This window comes from Phoenix dactylifera, chromosome 12, assembly GCF_009389715.1.
Source record: "Phoenix dactylifera cultivar Barhee BC4 chromosome 12, palm_55x_up_171113_PBpolish2nd_filt_p, whole genome shotgun sequence".
NCBI lineage: Eukaryota > Viridiplantae > Streptophyta > Magnoliopsida > Arecales > Arecaceae > Phoenix > Phoenix dactylifera.
In genome coordinates this window covers 6,116,549-6,139,593 of record NC_052403.1, presented here as the reverse complement: position 1 = coordinate 6,139,593, position 23,045 = coordinate 6,116,549, and the positions used below count along the sequence as shown (strand labels likewise).

The 23,045-nt window shown below is 39.6% G+C and overlaps 1 protein-coding gene across 3 annotated transcripts; it reads left to right on the top strand.

Moving 5' to 3' along the window:
• The first annotated feature begins 538 nt into the window (after positions 1-538).
• On the top strand, positions 539-18,962 carry LOC103716197. 3 transcript variants are annotated; one of them, XR_605481.4, is made up of 14 exons: positions 539-714; positions 1,285-1,384; positions 1,581-1,708; positions 1,806-1,962; positions 2,056-2,168; positions 5,350-5,433; positions 5,521-5,569; positions 5,680-5,771; positions 10,272-10,401; positions 10,545-10,618; positions 10,697-12,288; positions 15,203-15,283; positions 15,585-16,329; positions 18,660-18,962. XR_605481.4 is itself a non-coding variant. In XM_008804108.4 (13 exons), coding segments are annotated over exons 1-13 (3,159 nt in total). In that variant the 5' UTR covers positions 539-712; the 3' UTR covers positions 16,142-17,028. The 3 variants fall into 3 exon arrangements, 1 of the variants encoding a protein (XP_008802330.2); XR_605482.4 differs by having other exon boundaries at positions 18,599-18,962; XM_008804108.4 differs by lacking the exon at positions 18,660-18,962 and having other exon boundaries at positions 15,585-17,028.
• Positions 18,963-23,045: the final 4,083 nt, after the last annotated feature.

The following is a 23,045-nucleotide window of genomic DNA, read 5'->3' as shown; positions in this document are numbered from 1 at the left end:
TATATTATATATACATATATGTACGTGTATATACATATATTATATGTACATATATGTACGTGTATATATATATATATACATATATATATATATATGTAAATGTATATGTATATATATATACATATATATATATATATATATATATATATGTAAATGTATATGTATATATATATATACATATACATTTACATATATATATATATATATATATATATATATATATATACATATATGTATATATAATCGTTCGAACCCGTTCTGAACGATTCACCCATTTTCAACTGTGACCACGTGGCATTCCCGTGAGATGGCTACCCAACTCCCCACATCCATAAGCACGGCACATGGGGCCCCCTTTTTTGGGGGTCGCACGGCACCCGGTTTCACGCGGAGAACCGGAACGGCCCGGGGGGAACGCGGCGGCCAACTGGGGGCAGAATCGGGAAACCGGCTGTTCTAATGGCACGTCCCGTAGTTTCTCTACCGCCACAAGGGGGGTTGTCGGTTGGGGCGCTTATTAAAACCGATAGCGTCTCGCAATGATAAAAGAGGCAGCAGCGACAAAAACGATCCGGAGGCGAAGAGGGTTTGGTTCGTTCTCGACCCCTGGTTTCTTCCGGTTTCTCGCCGAGCGCTCTCTCGCCTACTCCTTCCCCACTTCCTCGGTTCCTCCCGTCTGATTCAAGCTCGCCTTCGCGATCCCTGCTTCCCAATGTAAGTCTCCATCTCCCCCCCGATCTGGCGATCTTTTATTCAATTCGGATTCTGGTAGGGTAAATTTTATCTGTTTCCTTCTCGATGTTAATGATCTATGAAAAATTGTCGATTTTAGGGTGAATGGATGCGTTTTTTCTTGGATTATCTTCGTTTATTTGATCTGGATTTGAGATGGTGATTTTCGCATGCGCCTATTGAAATTTTTGGGTTTTTTGATTTCATGCGATGGGGAATTTCATGGGGATCTCTGGATTTTGGTGGAACGGAAAGGGGAGGGGGGTCGTCATTCTTTTAGAATTTAGGTTTGTGTGCGATGTGATTTGGTGGAGGAAGAAGAGTGGAGGAATTGTGGGGAGAAAAATAGGGTTTTTAGGGTTTGCATTTGGGACTGCTACGTGGGAGTATCTTGAGCTAATCCTGATAATTTGGGGCTCTGAGGGTTACGATCTTGATGGGGATTTTATTCTTTACTGTATCTAGAGACCAGCTTGGTGAGCTGTGAGTTGTTTTTTTTTTTTTAATCCGTCCATTTCTTGATCGAATCTTAATACTTAACTATGTTTGAAGGGCAACCATGAGTGACGATGGAGAAAGGACTTGCCCACTGTGTGCCGAGGAGATGGACCTGACTGACCAGCAGCTGAAGCCATGCAAATGCGGATACGAGGTATGAATGCCTTCAGCTATTAGAAACAGGATCCGGGCACTGTGTACCCTAGTTTTGTATTGTTTTATGCTTTCTTTGTCAAAACCTCACTTTGGTGCTAGGATAAAACGCATGAATTCTTGGTCCATAGTTCCTTACTATTTGCAGAGATTCTGGGGTTAGAAACCTCTAATCTGATTGTTGTAATGTTTTATAGATTTGTGTTTGGTGTTGGCATCATATCATGGATATGGCTGAGAAGGAAGAAACAGAAGGGCGATGTCCAGCATGCAGGACACCATATGACAAGGAAAAAATTGTTGGAATGGCTGCCAATTGTGAAAGGTTTCTGTCTTCTTAGATTATTATTCTGTTCTTTTTATCAATGTGAATGTTGTCATGATTGTAATGAGAGTTACTATGATATTTTCCTTCTCGACAGAGTGGTGGCTGAGATTAATGCTGAGAAGAAACAAAAGTCTCAAAAGGCAAAGACTAAAGCATCAACAGAAGCTAGGAAGCATCTTAGCAGTGTTAGAGTGATACAACGGAACCTTGTGTATATAATTGGACTACCTTATAATTTATGTGATGAAAGTGTACGTGATATGTGCATAACAAGCTTTTTATTTTTTTTATAAATGTCAACTTTGGTCTCTTATCTTTGCAAGGCTCACTTGTGGTACTGCCAGATACTCGAGCGCAGGGAATACTTTGGCCAGTATGGGAAAGTTTTGAAAGTATCAATTTCTCGCCCAGCCAGTGCCGTGGCCCTGCAAGCATCCAATTGCAGCACATTTAGCGTGTAAGTTTTATTGTTGCAATCGATTCTGTTGTCATCTTCTAGTTTCTTAAGGCACAGCATTTGCTTTGACACATTTGTCTCACTGTATTGACTGCTGCACCCACCCAAAAGAAAAGGAAGAAGTTCTATGCAATAGGTTGTCGGATTGATTCGTAAGCTTATATACTTTGTGATCATAGTTTTCTTGATTATCTGGTTTTTTTAATCATTGCTCATTTAACCAATTATGTAATCGGAAGTTTCTGGCTCTTGGAAAGCAATATCACAATGCCATTTTACCATTCGTCTTAAATATTATAGGTTGCTTGAAAAATTATGTTCAGGTATGGCTTGTTCAAATTTTAAACTCCTGGACTAATCTAATTTAAAAGGTTTCTTGGATTTGTTTAGCAGCAGTTTGTTACTCATATTTCTTTTCTTACACTGAGACATCTTGATTGTATATGTGGTAATTGTTTGCAACATTTTAGATGCATATAAAAAGTAGAGCATATAAATGTATGCTTTTTAGATGCATGATGTTCCTTTGCTTTGATGAGCCCAAACAAACGAGAAAGCTTGGGAAGTTCTGAAGCTGGATTGATACATGTTCCTGTTAGTGTGATATCATGTCCATATTGTCTGATGTCTGATGTCACTGCATCACCCAACTCTCAGTTTTTATGGTGCATTAGTAACTGTGCATGCACAATTTTTTTTTTCTTGGTAGGGAGGCTATAAACTCCACTTTGTCATCGATTGCTGATCTCTTTTCATTATGTATCACTTTTTCCAATCTAGTTATTTACTTATTTTAATAACTATCGATAGTATAGCTAAATGATTTTAAAGATTTAGAATGTATTTCTGTAGAATTGCTCAGAATTCTTCTAAGGTCAATAATGCATCCTAACCTGTCCATGTTAAATAGACTTGATATTTAGGTGGGATAATTATATGGATAGACCCAGGAGCATGTTGGCTCTAAGCATGAATAATAAAGACGGAACATAATAACCATGACCAGCCAGAAGATGTTTGTAATTAACAAGGTCATATAGGTGTGTGATAATAAATCGTATGCCGAGAAATAGGGCTTGCTCTTGGCAGACTATCATGAAACTCTTGAAAGGCTTACCAACATTGTAACTTGTTTAGTAATGCTATGTTTGCCAAATGTTTAACCCTTTAACATTTGTTTAGGGAGGCTTGTAAAGCTGTGGCAAATACAATGCTTGGCTTGATATTTAGTAGTTGTTACTCATTATGGATAAGAGTGAAGTGGCTTTGCTAATGATAATTAGGATAACGTGGGCATGATACCTATAATCCCCTCCATATATTCTGTCTATGTTGCTGAAATTTCAGATTGCAGAACTTAGATTGGCAGGAACAGTCTAATCTACAAGTTCACAGTTGCAGAAAACATGCATTGCATTTCAATGAGCCCATAAATACCAATGCATTCAAATGGCAAGAATGAGCTCAATTAGGAAAGAGTTTAAGAAGCTGCATCTTTAAAGATGATTCAGATACTTCCCCTTGATCACATTTGATGTCCTCTATGTACTGACAAAGTATCAAGATTTCTTTGGATTGGGAGTCCTATTCATAATTTGGCTAATGACATGCAGCTTGTTTGTCTGTGTTGGTGTTCTGTTTATTGGACTGTAAATGAATAATGTATTGTTGAGTGCCTCCATTTACTTTCTTCTTCTTCTCCTCCTCCTCCTCCTAGGGAGTGAGTTTTGGGGGTGGGGGTGGGGGTGGGGGTGGGGGTAGGGACGAGTGTACAAGAGGCCTATAAACAATGAGTTACCATACAGGGGATAGCGCTCCTCCAAATACCCCTTAACCCCAAACCTTGGTGAAGGTAAGATTTGAACCCATTCTCTGGGTACAACTGCCAAAAGAATCTACCAGCTTGGTCAGCTGGCACCTCCATTTACTCGATCACTTTATAAAATCAACAGGGACAAATGAATTATATTTATGCAAAAGATTAATTCAGGTTAAGTTAGATTAAGTTTGAATGAGCTGGATATTAACTGATCTCACACCATCACTTGATCAGTGCTCATGATTCTTATTCAAATGTGGATGCTCTAGTGTTGGGAGAGGTCTCTTACTTTCTATTTGCATTGAAGTCTTTGGCAATTTAGCTAGCAATTATGGATTTTTTTAATCTGACAGTTTTGAGAGAATAAAAACTGATGGTTTGACATCCAGTAGAGTCCAGACCCGATATTCAATTGGTGCTAGCAGGGGAGGAAATGGTGGCAGTTGTTGCCTTTAGGGCAGGTCAAAAGGAAATGAAATTCTAATGAAGTATTCAGGTATATTGGGAATCCTGTTTTCTGCTGGAGAAATAAAAAACTAGTGGTTTCCTATTGAGATTTTCTTCAACTGAGAAAGAAGACTTTCTCAGGGTTCCTTTCTTCGTGGCAGCCAAGTTGATTGCTGAAGGGGTGGTGGGTGGGTATCTTTTTGGTGGGAAGTTGCATGATTGTGGATAATTTGAATCATACCTTAATGATCTAGTAGTGGAAGTTGATTCAGGTTAATGAAGTAGGCATCTGATGTTGCAGAAAGTTGCTAAGGAGGATGTAAGTATTTTTGTAAGTATTGAGAAGTGTTAATATTGTGCAAACGTCTAAGAATAGCAGTATGAGAAGATAAACTAATATTTTTAAACTGTAAAGGGTGACCAAAGATGTTAAGAGAATCAGGAAGATGTACATACAGAATTAGGAGGATGAGCTTTGGTGCAATGGTAAGGTTGCTGCATGGCAACCTAGAGGTCATAGGTTTGAAAAATGGAAACAACTTCTCTGCATGTTGGGGGTAAGGCTACGTACATCTAACCCTCCCCAAAACCTGCAATGCTGGGAGGCTCATGTACCAGACAATCTTTTTTTTTTTTACATACAGAAAGTACAATGAAGAATATTTAGTAAGTATATGTCCTATTGTAAAATTTGAATATGACCTTGATCTGAATACATTGTAGCATACTAGTGGGTAATTTCTTTTTTATCCAAACACCATTTAACTGATGTTGTTCAGAAGCAATGTTTGCACTTCAGTTATGTAGAGTTTGGAACAAAAGAAGGCCCAATGTTCCTTTGTTTGGTTTGTTAGAATGAAGTATTTATTGCCTTTCACTAGCTTGGACTGTTTATATATGTTGCGATTGGATCAGGTACATAACATATGCTAGGGAAGAGGAAGCAGTTCGGTGTATTCAAGCTGTGCACAATTTTGTTTTGGAAGGTAAATCTTTGAGGTAAGCGTGTGACTTACGTTTTTATTTGCTAGATGATCCTGTTTTTCCATGATTTCGTTTCTGTGACACTGGAATTTACAATTGCAGAGCTTGCTTTGGTACTACAAAGTATTGCCATGCTTGGTTGAGAAATATGGTGTGAAGAGTAGTTTGTTTGGATTTCATTACAATTTTAATATCAACCATCTAGTGATCCTGGATTTATCTTCCTTCAATTCACTTTCTGTAGTTTGTTTATTTATCCAGGCTTGCAGCAATCCAGATTGTCTATATTTGCATGACATCGGTAGCCAAGAGGATAGTTTCACTAAAGATGAGATAATTTCTGCTTATACAAGGTATTTTTATTATATTGTCTGTGTGTAACACCTCACAGTTTCTGTTATAGACACAGATATGTTCATCTACTTCCACTTATTATTATTTGGATGCATGTTATTGCATATAGTTTAAACCCATGTTATTGCATATAATTTAAACCTTAAAGTCGAGATATTCTGTTGCGGATAATCTTAACATCAATAACATAGTCATACTGAAGATGCTTGAAGGTTTGACTTTGTACTCAGAAACCCTGTAAATTGCTATGACATGTAAACTGAATCTTTGCCATATTTAGTTGTCTGATGTTTGTGTTAAGCAATACATAATTTAGGACGTTTATTAGTTAAAAAAATGAGCAAGTGCATCCTCTTTATGGCAAGCATTTATTGGTGCATTCTTTGCCACTACTTCAATAGCTATCCTATGCTTTTGTGATGACCTTTTGTATGCCATTAATCATGGCTCATCGCTGCTGCATCTACTTCTCTGTATGGACACATATGCTGCATAGCGATTGAACCTCAAGTTACTCCTGTTTGGTTTGGAATTTGTTATATCCTATTCCAGAGGAATCATGGAATAACCTGGGGCAAAAAAAAGGGATAAACTAGACTTATAAAGTAGCATTCTCGTTTGCTATACCTTTTTTCTGGTTTAAGTGGAAATGTTTTATGGATCCTTTGTCCCCTATAACTTTATTCCGGAGCAGAAGTAGCCATGTGATGTGATAGAGCGGAGTAAAGTGAAACAAGGGGGGTCATTGTGGTTTGTTCTGCACTATCCCCAACTCAAACAATGTTTTTGAGTAGATATATTTTGTCATGCATGATCCTGATGTTGAATATGCATTGACCTTGAAAATGATTGAAAATACTTTTGTTCCTTGATTCATATTTCATACATGCCTAACATCTTTTTCATATTTTGCTTGATGTTATCATCTATCAGCACATAGGGATTTTTTAGAAAAGATGATTGAGAGCATCTGCGCGGCAAGTAATTCCTTATGCTTGACTGACTATTTGCTAGTATGATAATTTAAGCAACACTAACAATTATTGAGGCCTCAAAGTTCCATGTTCAGGGAGATTGATGTAGAGCAAGCACAATAATTCCATACACTATCTTATGTCGATTGTTTTCCAGTAAGTTACATTACACGTATCCTGAGCATATGCTTATGTAGACTCTTGCTCCAATGTCATTTTTCTTTGTTGTCAGCTGGTTAGTATCACGAAGCGCTTACAAATAACAGAATTATGTTGTCATTGGAATTGTTTTATCATACAATGTGCAGGAAACCATCATGCAGATGAAATCCTCTGTTATCACTTGGATGCTAGATTGAATACTCAAAATGCGATACTTCTCCATTTGTTCTGTGGAAATAAATGCCATAAGTAATCTAGTTCATATTCCTCTTAATCTAGATAGGATCATTAATAGCTTGCAGACACTGTGCATTTTACCAAATCCTGCATTTTTGGGTGTCTATGATTTGAAAACATGCTGGGATAGCTTACTAAAGATTGTGGTATTGGGCATGGGATAACGAATAAGGTAGTATTTTGCATGGGATAGCAAATATGGTGTTGAATTGTTAATATTGCTTGTTAAGCAATCCAGTGGTAATTCATGATGTAATGATCTGAGCCATCTTAATTAAAAGAACTGAAAGCTTGACATGGATGTGGTTAGGGGTGGCAATCGAGTCAGGTCAGACATAAACGGGTCGGATCAGATGCAGGTCGGGTCAGAAAATCATAAACATGAACCTAACCTGTTTATTAAATAGGTCAGAAAATTACAACATGAACCGACCTGTTTATTAAATGGGTAACCCGACCCGATCCGTTTAACCTGTTTAATAAAAATTTTTTTTGGGGCTCTCATCTCGTTCTCCGCCTATTCAAAATTTCAAATCCCTCTCTATAGCTGGGCAGCAAGCCCTACTCTCTTCCATGATCCCATCCTTCTGCAAACCTCTACTCTCCATGGAAGAAGACGACGACAGCAGTACCTCGAGCTCGACGACGATGACTCCGGCAAAGGGCCCGACTCCCAGCATCTCTCCTCCTTCCCCTCCTCCTAAGGGCTGGGCTCTGTGGGGTTCGATGGATTCGACGACCTAAACCAAAGGAGGAGAATGGAAACCTAATGGAGGTGGAGAAAGCGTACCTTGAGGAGCTGCAGAATTCGTACCTTCTCATTGCCGCCGCCGTCGACGTCGGAACCCTAACCTTAAGCCGCTAGGGTGGGCTCGGGGTCTTGAGGGCCGAAGAAAGAGAACGGAGAGAGGGGAGGGCTTGAAACCCTAATCCTAGCCCCCGCCGCCGCCCTCGTGCTCTCGGATTTTCCCCCAAAGGTCGTCAAACTTCCGGTACCCTTCGTCTCCAGCGTCCTCCCCGCTGCTCGAATTCAGGTTAGCGGCGTCCGGGGGCGTCGCGGAGGTCGTCGGGGCTGAGGATGGTGAGGGGACGAGTCTTGGAGGGGAGCTTCCAGGGGTCATTGGATGGCAGGGGGTGGCGGGGGTGATCACCGACTAAGGAGGAGGAGATCTTCCACTGCTTGCGGCGGAGGTGGGGCTCGGAGGGGGTGGAGATCTTCTGCCATAGAGATGGAGTTTCGAGTGGAGTCGTAGAGAGGAAGGGAAAATGGGGAAACAAAAATAAAAAGGAACTATGGTCCCAGACTCCCAGCAAATAAAACAAAACAAAAAAAAACTGTGGACATCAAATTATAAACGGGTTAAACGGTTAAACGAGTTAGACATCTAAAACTCGTATCCGACCCAATTAATAAATAGGTTAAACGGGTTAACCTGTTTACGACTCGAACCTGTTTAGGCCAAACCCAAATCTGTTTATAGCGGGTCGGATTGGCGGGTCGGATCATATTTTGCCACCCCTAGATGTGGTTCAGATCTAGTGGTTGTTGTATATAGGAGTTAGTTTACATAATTTAGTTATTGGAAGTGGGTTGGGTGCAGGTATGCTTAGCTGGTTTCTTAAACGAAATTTAATAAGAAAACACTTTGGAAGTAGATGCGGAGGCGAGTTTCTGATAAGACTCAGAAGTGGGTGTACCATCCTAAACTGAAGATTCCTACTATTGAATTATGTAATATATTTTCATTAAATTAATCAGTTGATTCTAGCAGTCGAGTTGGAAAAAAATCACATGTAAGCAAGGTTCGCCGTCTCGGTATCGAATCCCGTACCGGTACCACACTAGCACCATGTTGGTACGGTACGGAATGGGATCTTTTTGGCACATCGTATCGGTAAGCCACCCGTACCTGGTATCAGTATCGAACCGGTACGATATGGTATGCCCCATATCGTCTGGTTTGGGCCGGTACAGTGAACCATGCAAGGATAATATCAACTATGATTTAGGGTGGTTGGATGAAATCAGATGGTTGCTAGTGCGCGTGTGCATGTTTGCTTGTGACAACTTGATCATGCTATGTTTGATGGTGTGATTTGAGCCAAACAAATCCTGTAAGGAACACTAAGCTTGACATATTTGCCTTGTGGCAGGCTGAATTTGATGGTATATTGGTGCATACGTCCTTCACTAATGATGCTGTAGGTTATTTTATTTTATTTATTTGGGTTGTGGGTCTGGGGGTTGGTGATGGTGGTGGTGGTGGTGCTGAAAGCAATAAAGTAGGTTGAATCGACAGTTTCGACTTCTGTCCTACAGGTGGAAATGTGGGTTGCTGTTGTGGCATCTTAATGTCTTTGAACGATTCCACTGTATATTTTATCAATTGATACAAAATGATGCTGAATACACTCTTATGATTAAGCGTAACTATCTGATTCAATTTGAGACTGCAAATACCAAGACATCATCATTATTCACAAGATTGAGGAAGTAATGGTCAGCGTAATTTCTGTGTCATGTAACTCATTGAATTACAATTTTTCTTGTCAGCTTATCATGATTTGTAGTTAAGTTGGCCTAATTCACACAAATTTACGCAAGGTTCGCCATCTTTGTACTGGATCCCATATCGGTACTATCTTATTACGGTGTCGGTACGCGATACGGTGGTAAGGTTCGGTGTATCGAGTGCTGGTATGGTATGATACCATATACCACTATGGTACCACATATCGGTTCGGTATTGGTATAATACGGCAACTCCTATTACGATATGGTACTGACTGGTGCGGCTAACTTTGCTTCTGACAGTTTCATATAGCATGCGCATGAACTCTTCTAAAATAAACAAGGATAGATCTAGTCCTACTAATCAAAGGCATTACAAGGGTCATTAATTTGGAGCATGATCTATTTGGTTTCATTGTCTATTTGTCGTTAGTTTGTTAGGCAAGCTCTCAGTTTCTCTTATAGTTTCTGACATTTTTATGTTTTGGACTAGGTTGTAATATTTTTGTAAATATTATTTTTCTTGGCATAAATAATTATCTGCTCAAGCTGCTGTTTTTGGCTTATTTGTGCTTCATCTTATGGTTTGATTTACATTTGATATGGTTCAACAGGAGTAGGGTCCCACAAATTGCTTCAAATAATTCACAGCGACGCTCGGGGAATGTGTTGCCTTCTCCAGCAGATGATTTCTCTAGCAATGGGACTGTTACAGGCAAACAAGCAGTCAAGAGTGTCTCAAATGTAAATCCTTATGTAAAGTTTTGTGTTTGAGCTTGCATTGAATAGCTGTTTTTTTTATTTGAAATTATCCACATTGGTGCTGGTTATGCATTCTATAATTCTGCTGTTATTTCTTGTGTTAATTGAACTATTTTTTTGTACAGAGTGCTCCAAGCCATGCCAAAGGTTCTCCTCCTAATAGTGGAAAGCCTACTGTTTTACCAGCTGCTGCTTCATGGTATGTTGCTTTCTATTCTTATTCTTCTATTTTCAGCTTGCCGAAAGACATTACTGCTAAAACTTTGACATGTTGCAGGGGACTTCGTAGTTCAAATTGCCGTACTTCGGCCGTAAGTGTAGCATGCTCACAAACCCCTGTTAAACAGAAAGTAGAAACTCTACATAGCACATCCTTGCTTCCTTCAATGACTGAAAGCACAAAACACTCTTCAGCATGGCATGATGATGTAGTTCGAACATCAAAGATGCCAGAAAGAAGGCATGTAATGCCCACGAATGGCATATCTAGACCCTTAGAACCATCAAAACCTGGTTCAGGGAAGGACTGCCTAACAGTGATGTCATCAGAACCTCTTCAAGATGTAGATTGTGCTTCTGTACCTTCTGCGTGGAACGATGATGTGATTGCATCTAAAATATCAGAGCCATTAAAATCGGTTAATGACAAGGAGAGCCAGACATCTAGATCAGACTTGTCACCTGATGATGCATCGGATGTAGCTCGTACTTCACAAAATTCTGTTAGTTGCTTATCTAGACTTCTAGCTCCTGCAGCTGAAGACAAAGGGAGAGGCATAACTCTTGCTGGGAGCAGCACAAAATCAATGAACAACCTGTCCAAAGGTGCAGATAGGCTATCTTCTACTACTGATAAAGCTGCTAAAGGTAGTATGACTGTGAATGGAAATGTAGAGAGTTTATGTTTGGGTTTGTCTTCAGTGAGTATCGATAACCATCTTGGGCTTGGTCAGTCAAGCATGGACCAACATCAGACTTCAAAATCTAATCTGTGTTCAAGACCTCAACAATGTCAACCTGAACATGGGGTTGAACATTTATCTTCAGAGCCACTAAGCAGAGCCTCCTTGGAGCATGATGCACATATTTCAAATGAATTACTTGATTGGGATCTGGAGCCGCAAAAGCAAGGCTTTGTGTATACAGGAATTGAGAGGGAAGATGATGCCAATAATCAGCCATCATGTTCACCTTATCTAAATCATCCTCACAAAAGTGCAAATCAAGCTAGTTATAGCTCTTGGAATAATGGTGTTGGAATCAGGCACCCATCTTCTGCTGGTGATAGTAAAACTGTGGAGACAAAGGTAGACATGGCCTCGTTTCTATCAAGAGAAAATGAATCTGCATTATGCAATGGACACAAAGAGGATGACCTAAGCAGTTTTTCTAACAGCGGGAAGGTTTTTGAAAGCCCCAAGATGAACTGCTCTGAAGAAATGGTAAAATGCCTAGGAAAAACTGATGATGTAGCTAATTCTGACAAAACAGCAAGTGTAGATATGGGAGAAAGCAGCATCATTTCAGATATATTGTCGCTGGATTTTGATCCATGGGATGACTCATCCTCAGCAAACAATTTTGCTAAGCTGCTTGGTGAAACTGAAAAGCAAGATGGGTCGTCTAAATTATCGAGTTCATGGAGATCACAGAATAGCAATCAATCCAGGTTCTCATTTGCAAGGCAAGAAAGTGAAGCAAGCGGTCTAGAGACTTCTCTTAGAGACAGTGGTAATGCACAGAAATTATGCTCATCTTTGCAGGATTCTTTTGGAGATGGTTTCCAGAGTGGGTTTCAATTCAGTAATTTTGAGTGTCCCAATGCTGTCTCCAATAGCAATCTAGTTATTGCCTCTGACAGACTTGTTGGTGAGTTTTTGTTATTGATCTCAAAAAAATGAGAGTTATTATTAATGTTTTCTTGTCAACTGTTTTGTAGTTTCAATATCTTGCCACATGCTAATATTTATGTTTTAACACCTGCTGTTTCTCTTGTTTCATGTTGTTTTAATATTTATGATATTGCATGCTTAATTTTATTTTTTCATGGGACTCTATATTTCTGTTTTGATATTTTTAACTTGTTATGGTTACTGGATTGTGCACTAATGGATGAAGACATGATATATTGCACCGAAGCTCCAAACCAGTGTGGGTTTTTTAATCTGCACATTGATAATTGTTGGTTTTAGTGACTTTTGATACTATATTGTTGTTCTCACTTTTTGGAACTAATATATGTAGGCAATTGGTAGTTGTATCGTTAAGCAGCTTTAAACCGCGACTGGACATGGAGCATGAAATATATCTGTTTATTGTAGTTATAATCTTTTCATCACTTTGACTTAAGATTTCCAGCAACATAGGTCATAGGACCAATTGTATCATCAAGTGCATTGCAAAATCAAGCTGAAGGAGAAAAAGTTATTGTGGATATATAGTAACATTCACTTATTGGGCTCCATTTTTTTCTTAGCCAGATCATATGTATTGCTAAACTATAAGCAGCATAATATCTATCATTTACTCCATGAAATCTCATTCCCCTCCCACACACCCTCCCACTTCATCCCGACCTTGGCCATGCATCGTATGTCATCATTCTACCCTCCTCTTTTGAGTTTTTGTCAGCTTGTCATGATGTCTTGCTTTATACTTAACATGGTTTCCTTCTTGGTTAAACGCCAAAAGGCCATTGCTTAGTTATGGTCCCAGTATTCCGGGGTCTTGGGAGGGACGGGCTAGGGACAGGCCTAACCTGTGGCATTTTTTTTTTCACAAAGTGGCTGTACTAGTACTTCAACCCCCGTCATTGCGCTTGCTAGCCCAAAGCCTTTCACCATTGCAACAAGCAATGACCCCTTTTCCTTCTTAGTTAAATAGCAAAATAATTGGCATTTTTTAATGCATGGGACCTCAGGTTGACAATGATATCTATTTTAATTCCTGGGCTTCTCAATCTTCTGTCATCTGCTTCTTTCATTTTGGTTTGGACCTAATTCGTTGTTGTGATCATCTTGTAACTTGCAACAAGAAGCTAACTAGCACAATGGAATGCTTTGCATGGTTTGGTGGGATAGTCTTGAAGTTCCATGTATTTTGTGGAATGAGAGAGTTCAGCTGTTTCTGGCTTAGTTTCATGTTTCTCTTTTAAGTATTCCTAATGATTTGCAATTTGGTTCTTTTTGCCAATTTTGTTTTTGTTTCGAGTTGATCAGATGCATTTCATCTATGCCCTAGTGTTATGGTTGCTTTAAAGCTTGAAAATTGTATATATTATATGTAGTGTATGTACGCGTGTGGAAATATTATGTTTTGGGATTTACCCACATGGTTTTTAAAATTTTTGCTTTTTAGATTTCATTTGTAGTGATTTGGGTTTTGGAGGTTTTAGGTGGGAATAGAAACTTCTCTGCCAATTTTTGGCACATCTTGTTACAAAAAAGTAAGCCTAGTAAATTTAGTGTATAGTATAATTTTTCGAATCTAAATAAAGGCGCATACGTGGGCGGGAAGGGGGCCCCACTACTTCTTCATTCAGAGGGGGGACTAGCCTCATGACTAGAATTTTAGGATTTCTAGGAGTAGAACTCGGCTGTTTAGATTGGAGCAAGAAGCAAAACTGAATTGATTTGCTGGAAGTTAGATGACATATGCAGAAAAATTATGATATCTAAGTTGTAGAAACAGGTTTTTTGTGAAACCATGTAATAAGTTTGGTTCTTTTCCCCTTCCAATCTTTTTCTTTTTCTTTCAGTTGTTTTTTATGCCTATTTTCAGATACATTTGCGTACTGGCATAGTAGCTTGCCAGCCAAATTAGTGACTTCTGATGCATTTAACCTTGCAATCATGGATTCATGCCTTGTTCTAATATGGTTTAGGGCTACTGATTTAGAGATCAGAGAAGTCTGCTAAGTGACAATGAGCCATTTATACACCTATGCTCTCAAGTTTTATACACAGCATTGACTCTGGTCCGGTTACATGTTTAGTGTCTTTGTAATACAGGTGTGGATGGTTGGCCATGTATTGATGGGTATATCTTTTGTTTATTTCCTGATGGATCTAAACAAGCCCAATCTGTAATTTATACAGTTCAGTTGTCTGGTAGATCCTTACTGGTCCTTCAACTAGCTTGGCTGGGCAGACTCTGAACAGAATTGGACGTATACAAGCCTAATGTGACTAGAGGAAACATTTCACAAAATTTTTGCTAATGATGTTGTAACCTAATTTTCAAGAAAAAAAATGAGTAATTGTTTTTTGCATTAAATTATAATTGAAAATGGTAATACCAAGTGAAAGTGCTTGCAACATAAGTGTGGCTGTTTCAGTTTCAAACATTGCCAAGGCCATGCAAACTCTGCTCCGGCTTGGTTTTAACTCAATAACCATCTTGATTAAAAGTTGGATATTGCTTGTGAGCCAAAACCTGGACTCGTACTGTCAGTTCGCAACAACTGAAACATGTGATTAGTTTGAGCTATAGCTTGTTTCTTCAATTCTCATGAATGTCCATTTCTTGGTCTTTGAGTCTATCTTGTGCTTGTATTTGAATATGTTATATTGTAGTGTAGCTAACCCTTTTGGTATGTGGACATTATCTTTCCTGATATTTGTATCTTATCCTTGTATCTGGGTTTATGATGACTTGATCCATTTGGTATGCGGACATTATCCTGCTTGATGGTTGTATCTTGTCCTCGTATTTGGATTTGTGAAACACTTTTTGATAGTTATTCATGCACTCTTAATGTACGTTATCATCTTGTCCTCCAAAGGTGTTTCAAGGGCTAAAATATCAGCTCCACCTGGATTTTCGGCACCAAGTAGAGCTCCCCCTCCAGGCTTTTCTTCTCAAGGTAGATTCAGCCAGGCTTATGATGCAACATACTCTAGTTTGTCTACTTTCTAACAGGATATGCTTTGGGGCAATCATTGGGGCACACGAAGGGTTCTCTGCACCGAACATGCTGGCCTTGCAACTCAGCATGCAAGCACCCCATTGTATCACGCCAATTCCCACAAGTTGCACTCATCCCCTCATGCCACATGGCAAAGGGAATTTCTTGTGTGCACGAAATGGGTGCCTCATAGCATACTTTGCCTTTGTTTTGCAGTGCTAGTAAAGCTAATGCTTTTGTTCTTTTCCTCCCTCTCCAGATAGTCATCTTCTGGGTGGTCCTTCACTTGGAAATCAGTATGAAGCACATCTAACTGGAAATTCAGATGATGTGGAATTCATTGATCCAGCAATACTTGCAGTGGGCAAAGGGCGAATGCCACTTGGAGTTCACAATTCAGGGTTGAGTTCAAAACCTGCTTTTACTTCACAGCTTAGCACTTCCAGTAGTGATCCAAGGCTTCAGCTATTGATGCAGCAATCCATCTCTTCTTATCAAAATCTAAGAATACCAGATCATATTGGGGATAGATTCTTACCTTTAAGCGATACTTATATTACATCTCGACTTTTAATGCAAAACCATGGAAGTCTGTCGCCATTTACGCAGATATCACACCGGCAGCCCAGAAGCGCACACATTTCAAATGGCCAATGGGGTGGTTGGAATGATGTAAGAAGTGGCAGTGAAATGGGCATGCCTGATATCTTGAGGAATGAGAGGTTTGGGCTTAATAATTTCTATTCTGGCAACGAGGAACATAAGTTTCAAATACCGAGTTCAGCTGATCTGTATAACAGAGCATTTGGATTGTAATGCTGGTCTGATGCTGCACAACTTTCACCCTTCTTTTGTGTATCCAAGTGCATCTCTAGCCATGGGGAATAGTTGGTTCATCGGAGCAGATTACTTTGTCTGCTTGTTGATTGGCATTTCTGTCACTGAAACCTTGAATGATCTCCATCAAAGAGTGCTTGAAATTATAGGCCTCTTTGCATCAACAGGTATGAGTTTCATTTCATTCATTATGTCCAAATATGAGGTGTCCCAGTAAGCGGCGCCGGCTTGCAAAAAATGCAGCCACACCTGCATGATTGATAAGATGTAGGGGCAAGTGGTATGCTCCAGAAATTCATGGGTGGATAAAATGTTTGGGGATGTGATTGCCACCATAATGGTTCTCAAGAATCCCACTAGCATACTGTTGAGTGTTGGGAGGCCGTTGTTGTTTCCTTTTATATCTTACATATAATTCATGTCAGCAGGGTGCTGTAGTAGATTGTAATTTCGTGAAGTTCAAAATATAAAGTATTACCCTACTTCTTTTCAGATGATAAATACAGTACTATTGGTGGAACTTTGTATCTGCATTAAGATATACTTCATCACTTTTTGATAAAATTTACCACTAGCAGCTTGAATGGCTGTTTTAGTCTTTAAAATGACTCTGTTAGAGGATATCTGATCAGTTATTGCTGTTGGACAAATGCTGCACAGGCCCAAAAACCATGACTGTCACTATTGAATCCTATGGTGAAGTTGGCATCGGGTTTAGGGTTAGTGGTGAGTCTTGTGCATCAAGCAGTGTCAGGTCAGATGAGTCTCAGCCTTTTTATCATGGGCATTTCAGGACATATTTGAATAATTCTCCTATGCACTCCTATGTTTCTACTAGTGTCTAATAACTGAGTCATGAAAAAAAAGGGAAAAACAAAAGGTTTGGACCTCAGGTCAGAGCATATTCTTTTATGCTTGATGTATATACAGTTCTATGGTTTGAATGTCATTCACTATAATAGGAATAATACAGGAGTGACACTCTAGTTCAGCTGTAAGACTCATGGGTAAAGTTTTGAAACCGTAAGCAAGCAAAGAATTGGCAGCCTGTTCTGAATTCAGCTTGAGTTAGCTGTGCGCATGTGTGTGTTTGTGTTTTGGGGTAGGGTAGCTAGCTTATTGGAAGTCTTCACTTCAAAACACATTATTTTTGTTGTACATCTTTCAGAATTGAGCTGGGCTAATGAAAATCTTAGGGCTCGTTTGGTTCGCGGGAAGCATTTTCCTTTCTAGGAATATGATTCCTGGGAAACAAATTCCTAGGAAGAGGATGCCTAGGAAAGTACTTTTGGCATGTTTGGTTGACCATGGGAAAGTGACAAATTTCCAAGGTGCTTATGTTTGGTTGGCCATCCACTTTCTTAGGAAAGTTATATATAATTCCTATTATGCCCTTAATAAAAATTAGGTTTTTAATGCCTCTTTAATGATTCTTTAATGCTGAAAGGACTTTTTGGGAAAAAGTAAAAATGGAGTGATTCCCGCCTCATGGGAAAGTTACTTTCCCATGTTTCTCATGGGAAAGACTTTCCCATGAAATGTGGGAATCACATTCCCATGGGAATATAACTTTCCCTTCTCTCTCCTTTGAAAACTCCAACCAAACAAGAGGCATCTCATTACTTTTCCGTTGACCACACTTTCCTCCCTTCTTTTCCCGCGAACCAAACGAGCCCTTAGTTTCACTGCTGAAAATTATAGACAATTCTTGGATGCTCGATATTGGCTGGTCACCTGTCTGACTTCCATATATCCAAACCATGCAGGATAGTGCTATGCTCAAGACTTTGCATGCACTAGTTACATACTGAAACTAAAACTTAAAAAGACTCGAGTACGAAGGTTTTTACTGCATGATTCCTGCCCCTATATATTCTATGTATTTTTTTTAAGGAGGTCCATGCACTCTGATTCTATGGGTGGTTGGAAAAGTTTGTTGACACATTGTTTTTGTTAGTTAAGAGGCTTTTGTTGGATGCTCTTGATTAAGTCATAATTGTGATATTGATAATTGCTTTTTTGTTAATACATGACTTTAATTGTTGGACCCCATGTTTCAAAAAATATAGTGGCCGATGAGTTCTATTGTCATGGTGATATAGGTCCAAGGGTATCGATACTTGTGAGAATCACAAAGGGTGCTTAAGACTTTTTTTCTGACAATCAAACTAGTAAAATATTTTTTTTCAGAAAAATTCCTTGTTTTTACTATATTCTATTGTCATTATTTTGTATCTTTGCTAGGGATTTGTGTCTGCCTTTCCTTTTAAAAGGTTTAAAACTTACATGAACATCATTTTGTTCCAGCTAATATGCTTCTTTATGCACAGTACCTTTTATTTAATAATATGAGCTTTCAAGTTCAGAACAATTTTGTTGTTTTGTTTCATCAGAGATATATTTGGCCCTTTATGGAATCTTCTTATTTTGTTGCAGACATGCCTCGATTATCTTAGTACTAAAGGAATATTATGTCTATGCCGTTGTATATATGTAGGGATGCTATTCAGAGTGATATTTGCCATTCTTATGCTGATGGTGTTTGCGAGAGGCAATGTGGAGGGGTGTTGGTTTAATTGTGTGCTCAAATTTTTCATTCTTATCGGGGACTGGCTCTGAAGAAATGCTTGCACCATAGATGCCATCTTGTTTCTTGTGAAGGCTGAATTGACATTCAACCCGAACAAATGAGACATGTAACATCAAAGTGTAAATATTGTGCATCTTTACTTTTATAATGAGTAATTATAGACTATTTTGATATTTTTAATGAGAAAATGATCTATGTCTTGCTGCTTTATGTGCCATCTAGTGCAACCTCCTATTTTAGTAGCTGAGACCTTGCATTAGATAGCAATTGAGCTTTGGTTCGCAATTGAGGCTTGTGATGGCGGACCACTGATGCTGATGTGCACCTGCTGCGTAAAGCACAAAATGAAATTGATGTTCAATGTGGTAGTTTGTACTCCCCCAGGAAGTTCTGCAGGCTGTGACAGTGAAAATGTTGCAACTGCCTGCCAAAATCTACCACCTCTGATAAATCGTGATTAAAGAATTTGTGCCATCGACAAAGTTCTGGCTCAATTGTCATGGTGTTACTGAGGTGGTTCGGGGTGCTTGGAGGGGTTATCAATCTCTGCCGCCGTCCAACAGGGTATCTAGGCTGCTGGAATCCACCAAACGAGCTCTCCTAAAATAGAGCAGAAACACGGTTGGCAACCTGTTCACCAAAAGCCGATAAACTTGAAAAGGAAATCGCTGCTTTGCACGATAAGGGCATTCAGCTGGGAGGTTTCAATCCATTGAAGTATGCTATTCTTCTTAATAAGTTGAGAGAACATGAGAGGATTCCTCGGCAGCAGGAAATCTTTTGGCATCATAAATCGGGAGTCCGCTGGTTGAAGGAAGGAGACATGAATACAAGCTTCTTCCACCGCTCTACTATTCTTTGGATGCGTGGGAACACAACTGACGGAGTTGTCGGTGGTGATGGACAAGAAGCCTCTTCTGATGAGGAAATTTCAGATCCTTTCTGTCAGTACTTCCAAGCTAAATGGTGTATGGATCTTTCTGATGTCCCTATTGTCCTACCTACCATCTCATGCAGAATTTCTGAGTTAGAAATTCAAGGGCTTACCGTCTCTGAGACCACAAAGGAGATTGAACATCTTCTTGGGACCCCTGCTTCTGAGAAGTCATCAGGGCCTGATGGCTTTCAGCCCCAGTTCTTCAAAATTTAAATTTTTATTAGATGTGAGGTGATTGATGCTATTAAAGAGGTGTTTAAGTTGAAGCTTATGCCTCCTGACTGGAAGAAAACTTACATTGTTCTAATTCCCAATAAAGGTGGTGCTATGGACCTCAAGGACTTTTGCCGAATAAGTCTTTGTAATGCCTCATATAAGGTTGTGGCCAAGCTGTTGGTGATTAGAAGGGTCTTTTACTAGCTTTAGTTGCAAGAGAACAAGGGGCCTTCATCGCTGGTCGACAAATTTCTGATAATATACTGCTTGCTCAGGAGATCTTTATTCCATGGAGGTGCCTTCTAAGCATAAAGCTTTGATGATTTTGAAAGTGGACACGGAGAGGGCTTACGACCGATTAAAATAGTCCTATCTTCTCAGTTTTGAGACGTCATGAGTTTCACAATGATTTTATTGATCGGATTTGTTCTTGTGTTTGCTTACCGGAGTTCTCCGTCATTGTGAATGGATCACCAACATATTGGTTCACTTCCAATCTTGGTCTTTGGCGGGGATGTCCACCGTCCTCCTTGTGCTACGTTCCAATATGCTATCCTTGTCCTTACAGCAAGCAGCATACAATGGAGATATCAAGGCCTTCAAACCAGGAAGAACGGGCCCAGAGATCTCTCATCTGATGTTTGCTGATGATCTCCTCATCACAGTGAAGGCTTCAGTTACTAATGCCATTGCAGTTGGGAATATTATGCAACTCTGTTGTCAGCAGTCTGGGTTGCTTGGAGGATCCTTTCCATTGTGCGTATGACGGTGAAGACTAGTTCTGTTACTGCCTGGGCAGGTCTTCTACATGCGCGGCAGGTGCTGCAGGCCAGTTCGATTATTCTGGAGGGAGGGGCGAGAGATGAGAGCACGAATCACCCCCTGATCCGGGACATAGGGATGATGATGAGGGATGGGGTGGCCTTTCAGGCCAAGCATGTATTCAGAGAAACCAACGGGACGGCCGACTAGGTTGTTGCCTACGCGGCCCATCACTAAGAGTACACCCTCTGGTGAGGAGAAGGGGAGTTGTCATAGACACTCTGCGAGCTTGTGTTTTTTTATTTTATTAGATGTATTCGTATACGAATTGTATGAAGAACCCGCCAAAGCAAAAAAAAAAAAAAAAAACAAGAAGAAGAAGAAGAAGAAGAAGACTGGTTCAATTACTTACCTGGGCGTTCCAATATCTGGTAGAAAATTGAACTCGGGACTGCAGCTCCTTAATCTCTGGTATCAACAGCAAACTGCATGGCTGGAAGCGGAAGTTCCTTTCTCAAGCCGAGAGGGTTGTTTTATTGCAGACCGTCTTATGCTCTATGCCTCTTCATCTCCTACATATTGCATTGTGCCTCTTAACGTTACCTGTGGGCACATGAGATAGGCCGGCGTGGGCTGCACTTGGTGTCTTGGAAGGTGGTTTTGCAAACCGAAGAGGTACGGTAGCCTGGTTATACTGAATTTGAAGCAAAGGCGTCTGGCGTTCATGGTAAGGTTGGCTGCAAGTTGGGTGTTAAGTCCTTTACTTTGTGGGCCTCTGTTATCTCAGCTAAATATGGACTTAAAGGATCTTGGACAAATTATCGCTGTAGGAAAAGATGTTCAGCTATTTGGAGATCTATCGTTAAGCACTCTTCCTATTTTAATCATGATTTCCAATGGATGGTGGGTCATGGTTCAAACATTGATTTGCTTCAGGATGCCTGGCTCTCAAATATTCCTATTAACAGAACTCCTATGCCCGTGTACACCTTTATAGAGTTTGATGACACAAAGATTTCTTCTCTGATTAGTAATGGTCAGTGGGATTTACCCTCATTGCAAAACATGTTTGGAGAGGAATTAGCAGTGAACATTGCAACCATTGCTCTCCTAGCTATGTCCTTTTAGGATGTTCAGGTGTGGTTCAAAAAACTGCTGCAACATCCACTAAGGTACGAGACATCTACCACCATTTATTTGGAATCGATGAAGATCCTCAACCGGACGCAGACAATGAGAACTTCTATTTCAGACTTGCTGGTAACTTCTGAGTGAAGTTAATGATTCTAAGACCCTATCCTTCACTAACCTTTTGACTCTTTCTTTGGAGATATGCTCCAATCTCTGATGTCACAATATAGAAAAGTTTTAATTAATTCTATCTCTTTTATTGCCAATAGAAGAGTTTGCAAAGAAAGACTGCTCAAACGAGTGATCCCAAGAAAGTTTGTAAAGACCATCATTAAATCAAATCTAGAACTTCCAAAAGAAACATTTGCTAACCGCCATATTGCTGGCTTCACCTGATGTCGCACCTAATGCTTTCTTTCCTTTTGCTATGGATGTATCTTTTTTCTTTATCTGCTCCTCCACTAGCCTAATGTGAAGCAAAACTCACATTCTTTGTTTTCTCTCCTCTCAATATCTCCTTTTGCACACATTTGGTCAGTTCTCTGTCTTCTCTCCTCTCAATCTTTTCTCCTCTTGCTCACAATTGGTTAGTAATTCATTAATTATCCAATCTTCATTATATATATTATAGGAGACCTTAAGAAGATCGTACTCAAATGGAAGAAAAGTGAGAATAAAGTGGACCAAGAATATATCAGATATGGACATCGTAATATCATTTAATCGTGTCGCAATATCCCTCATCTCCATGATGTGCTTGCGTATATCAATTTTGTCCGTGTATCTCATGGAGACTAATCTCGTCAATAGGGTGCTAGCTTAGTTTTGTTAGGGCTTACAAATTGTTGCACCACAGCATCCAAGAAATTATGTACCTTATCACAACCTAATGTGCTTAGCGGTGTTGGATTTCATTAGGAGCAGACTTAGGCGATTGGAACAGTCCCATTTCTCAAAAAAAACTCTTCTATTAAAATCAAATGACTGCAATCACTAAAAGTAACAGCACATTAATTTTTCAAATTCAACTTCGAGTATTTCCGATGGGAAAGATCTCACAAATACTCTCCGATGAGTTAGGGACTAAATCCATTGAGTGTCTTTTTTATACCATGCCTCACCCATCAGAAGCAATATCCAAGCTAGTTACAGAGACTGAGATGGACTTTATCTCCACTACGATTAAATAGAGTTTAACTTTATCGCAACCACCATAATACATCCCATCACCGTATCATAGGCTTATC

Bases quoted from the DNA above. Each gene is read 5' to 3' on its own strand.
- LOC103716197 (XM_008804108.4), top strand. The intron at 5,570-5,679 runs GTGTGAAGAGTA...TTATTTATCCAG, and splicing joins ATGCTTGGTTGAGAAATATG to GCTTGCAGCAATCCAGATTG. The intron at 10,402-10,544 runs GTAAATCCTTAT...TTTTTTGTACAG, and splicing joins CAGTCAAGAGTGTCTCAAAT to AGTGCTCCAAGCCATGCCAA.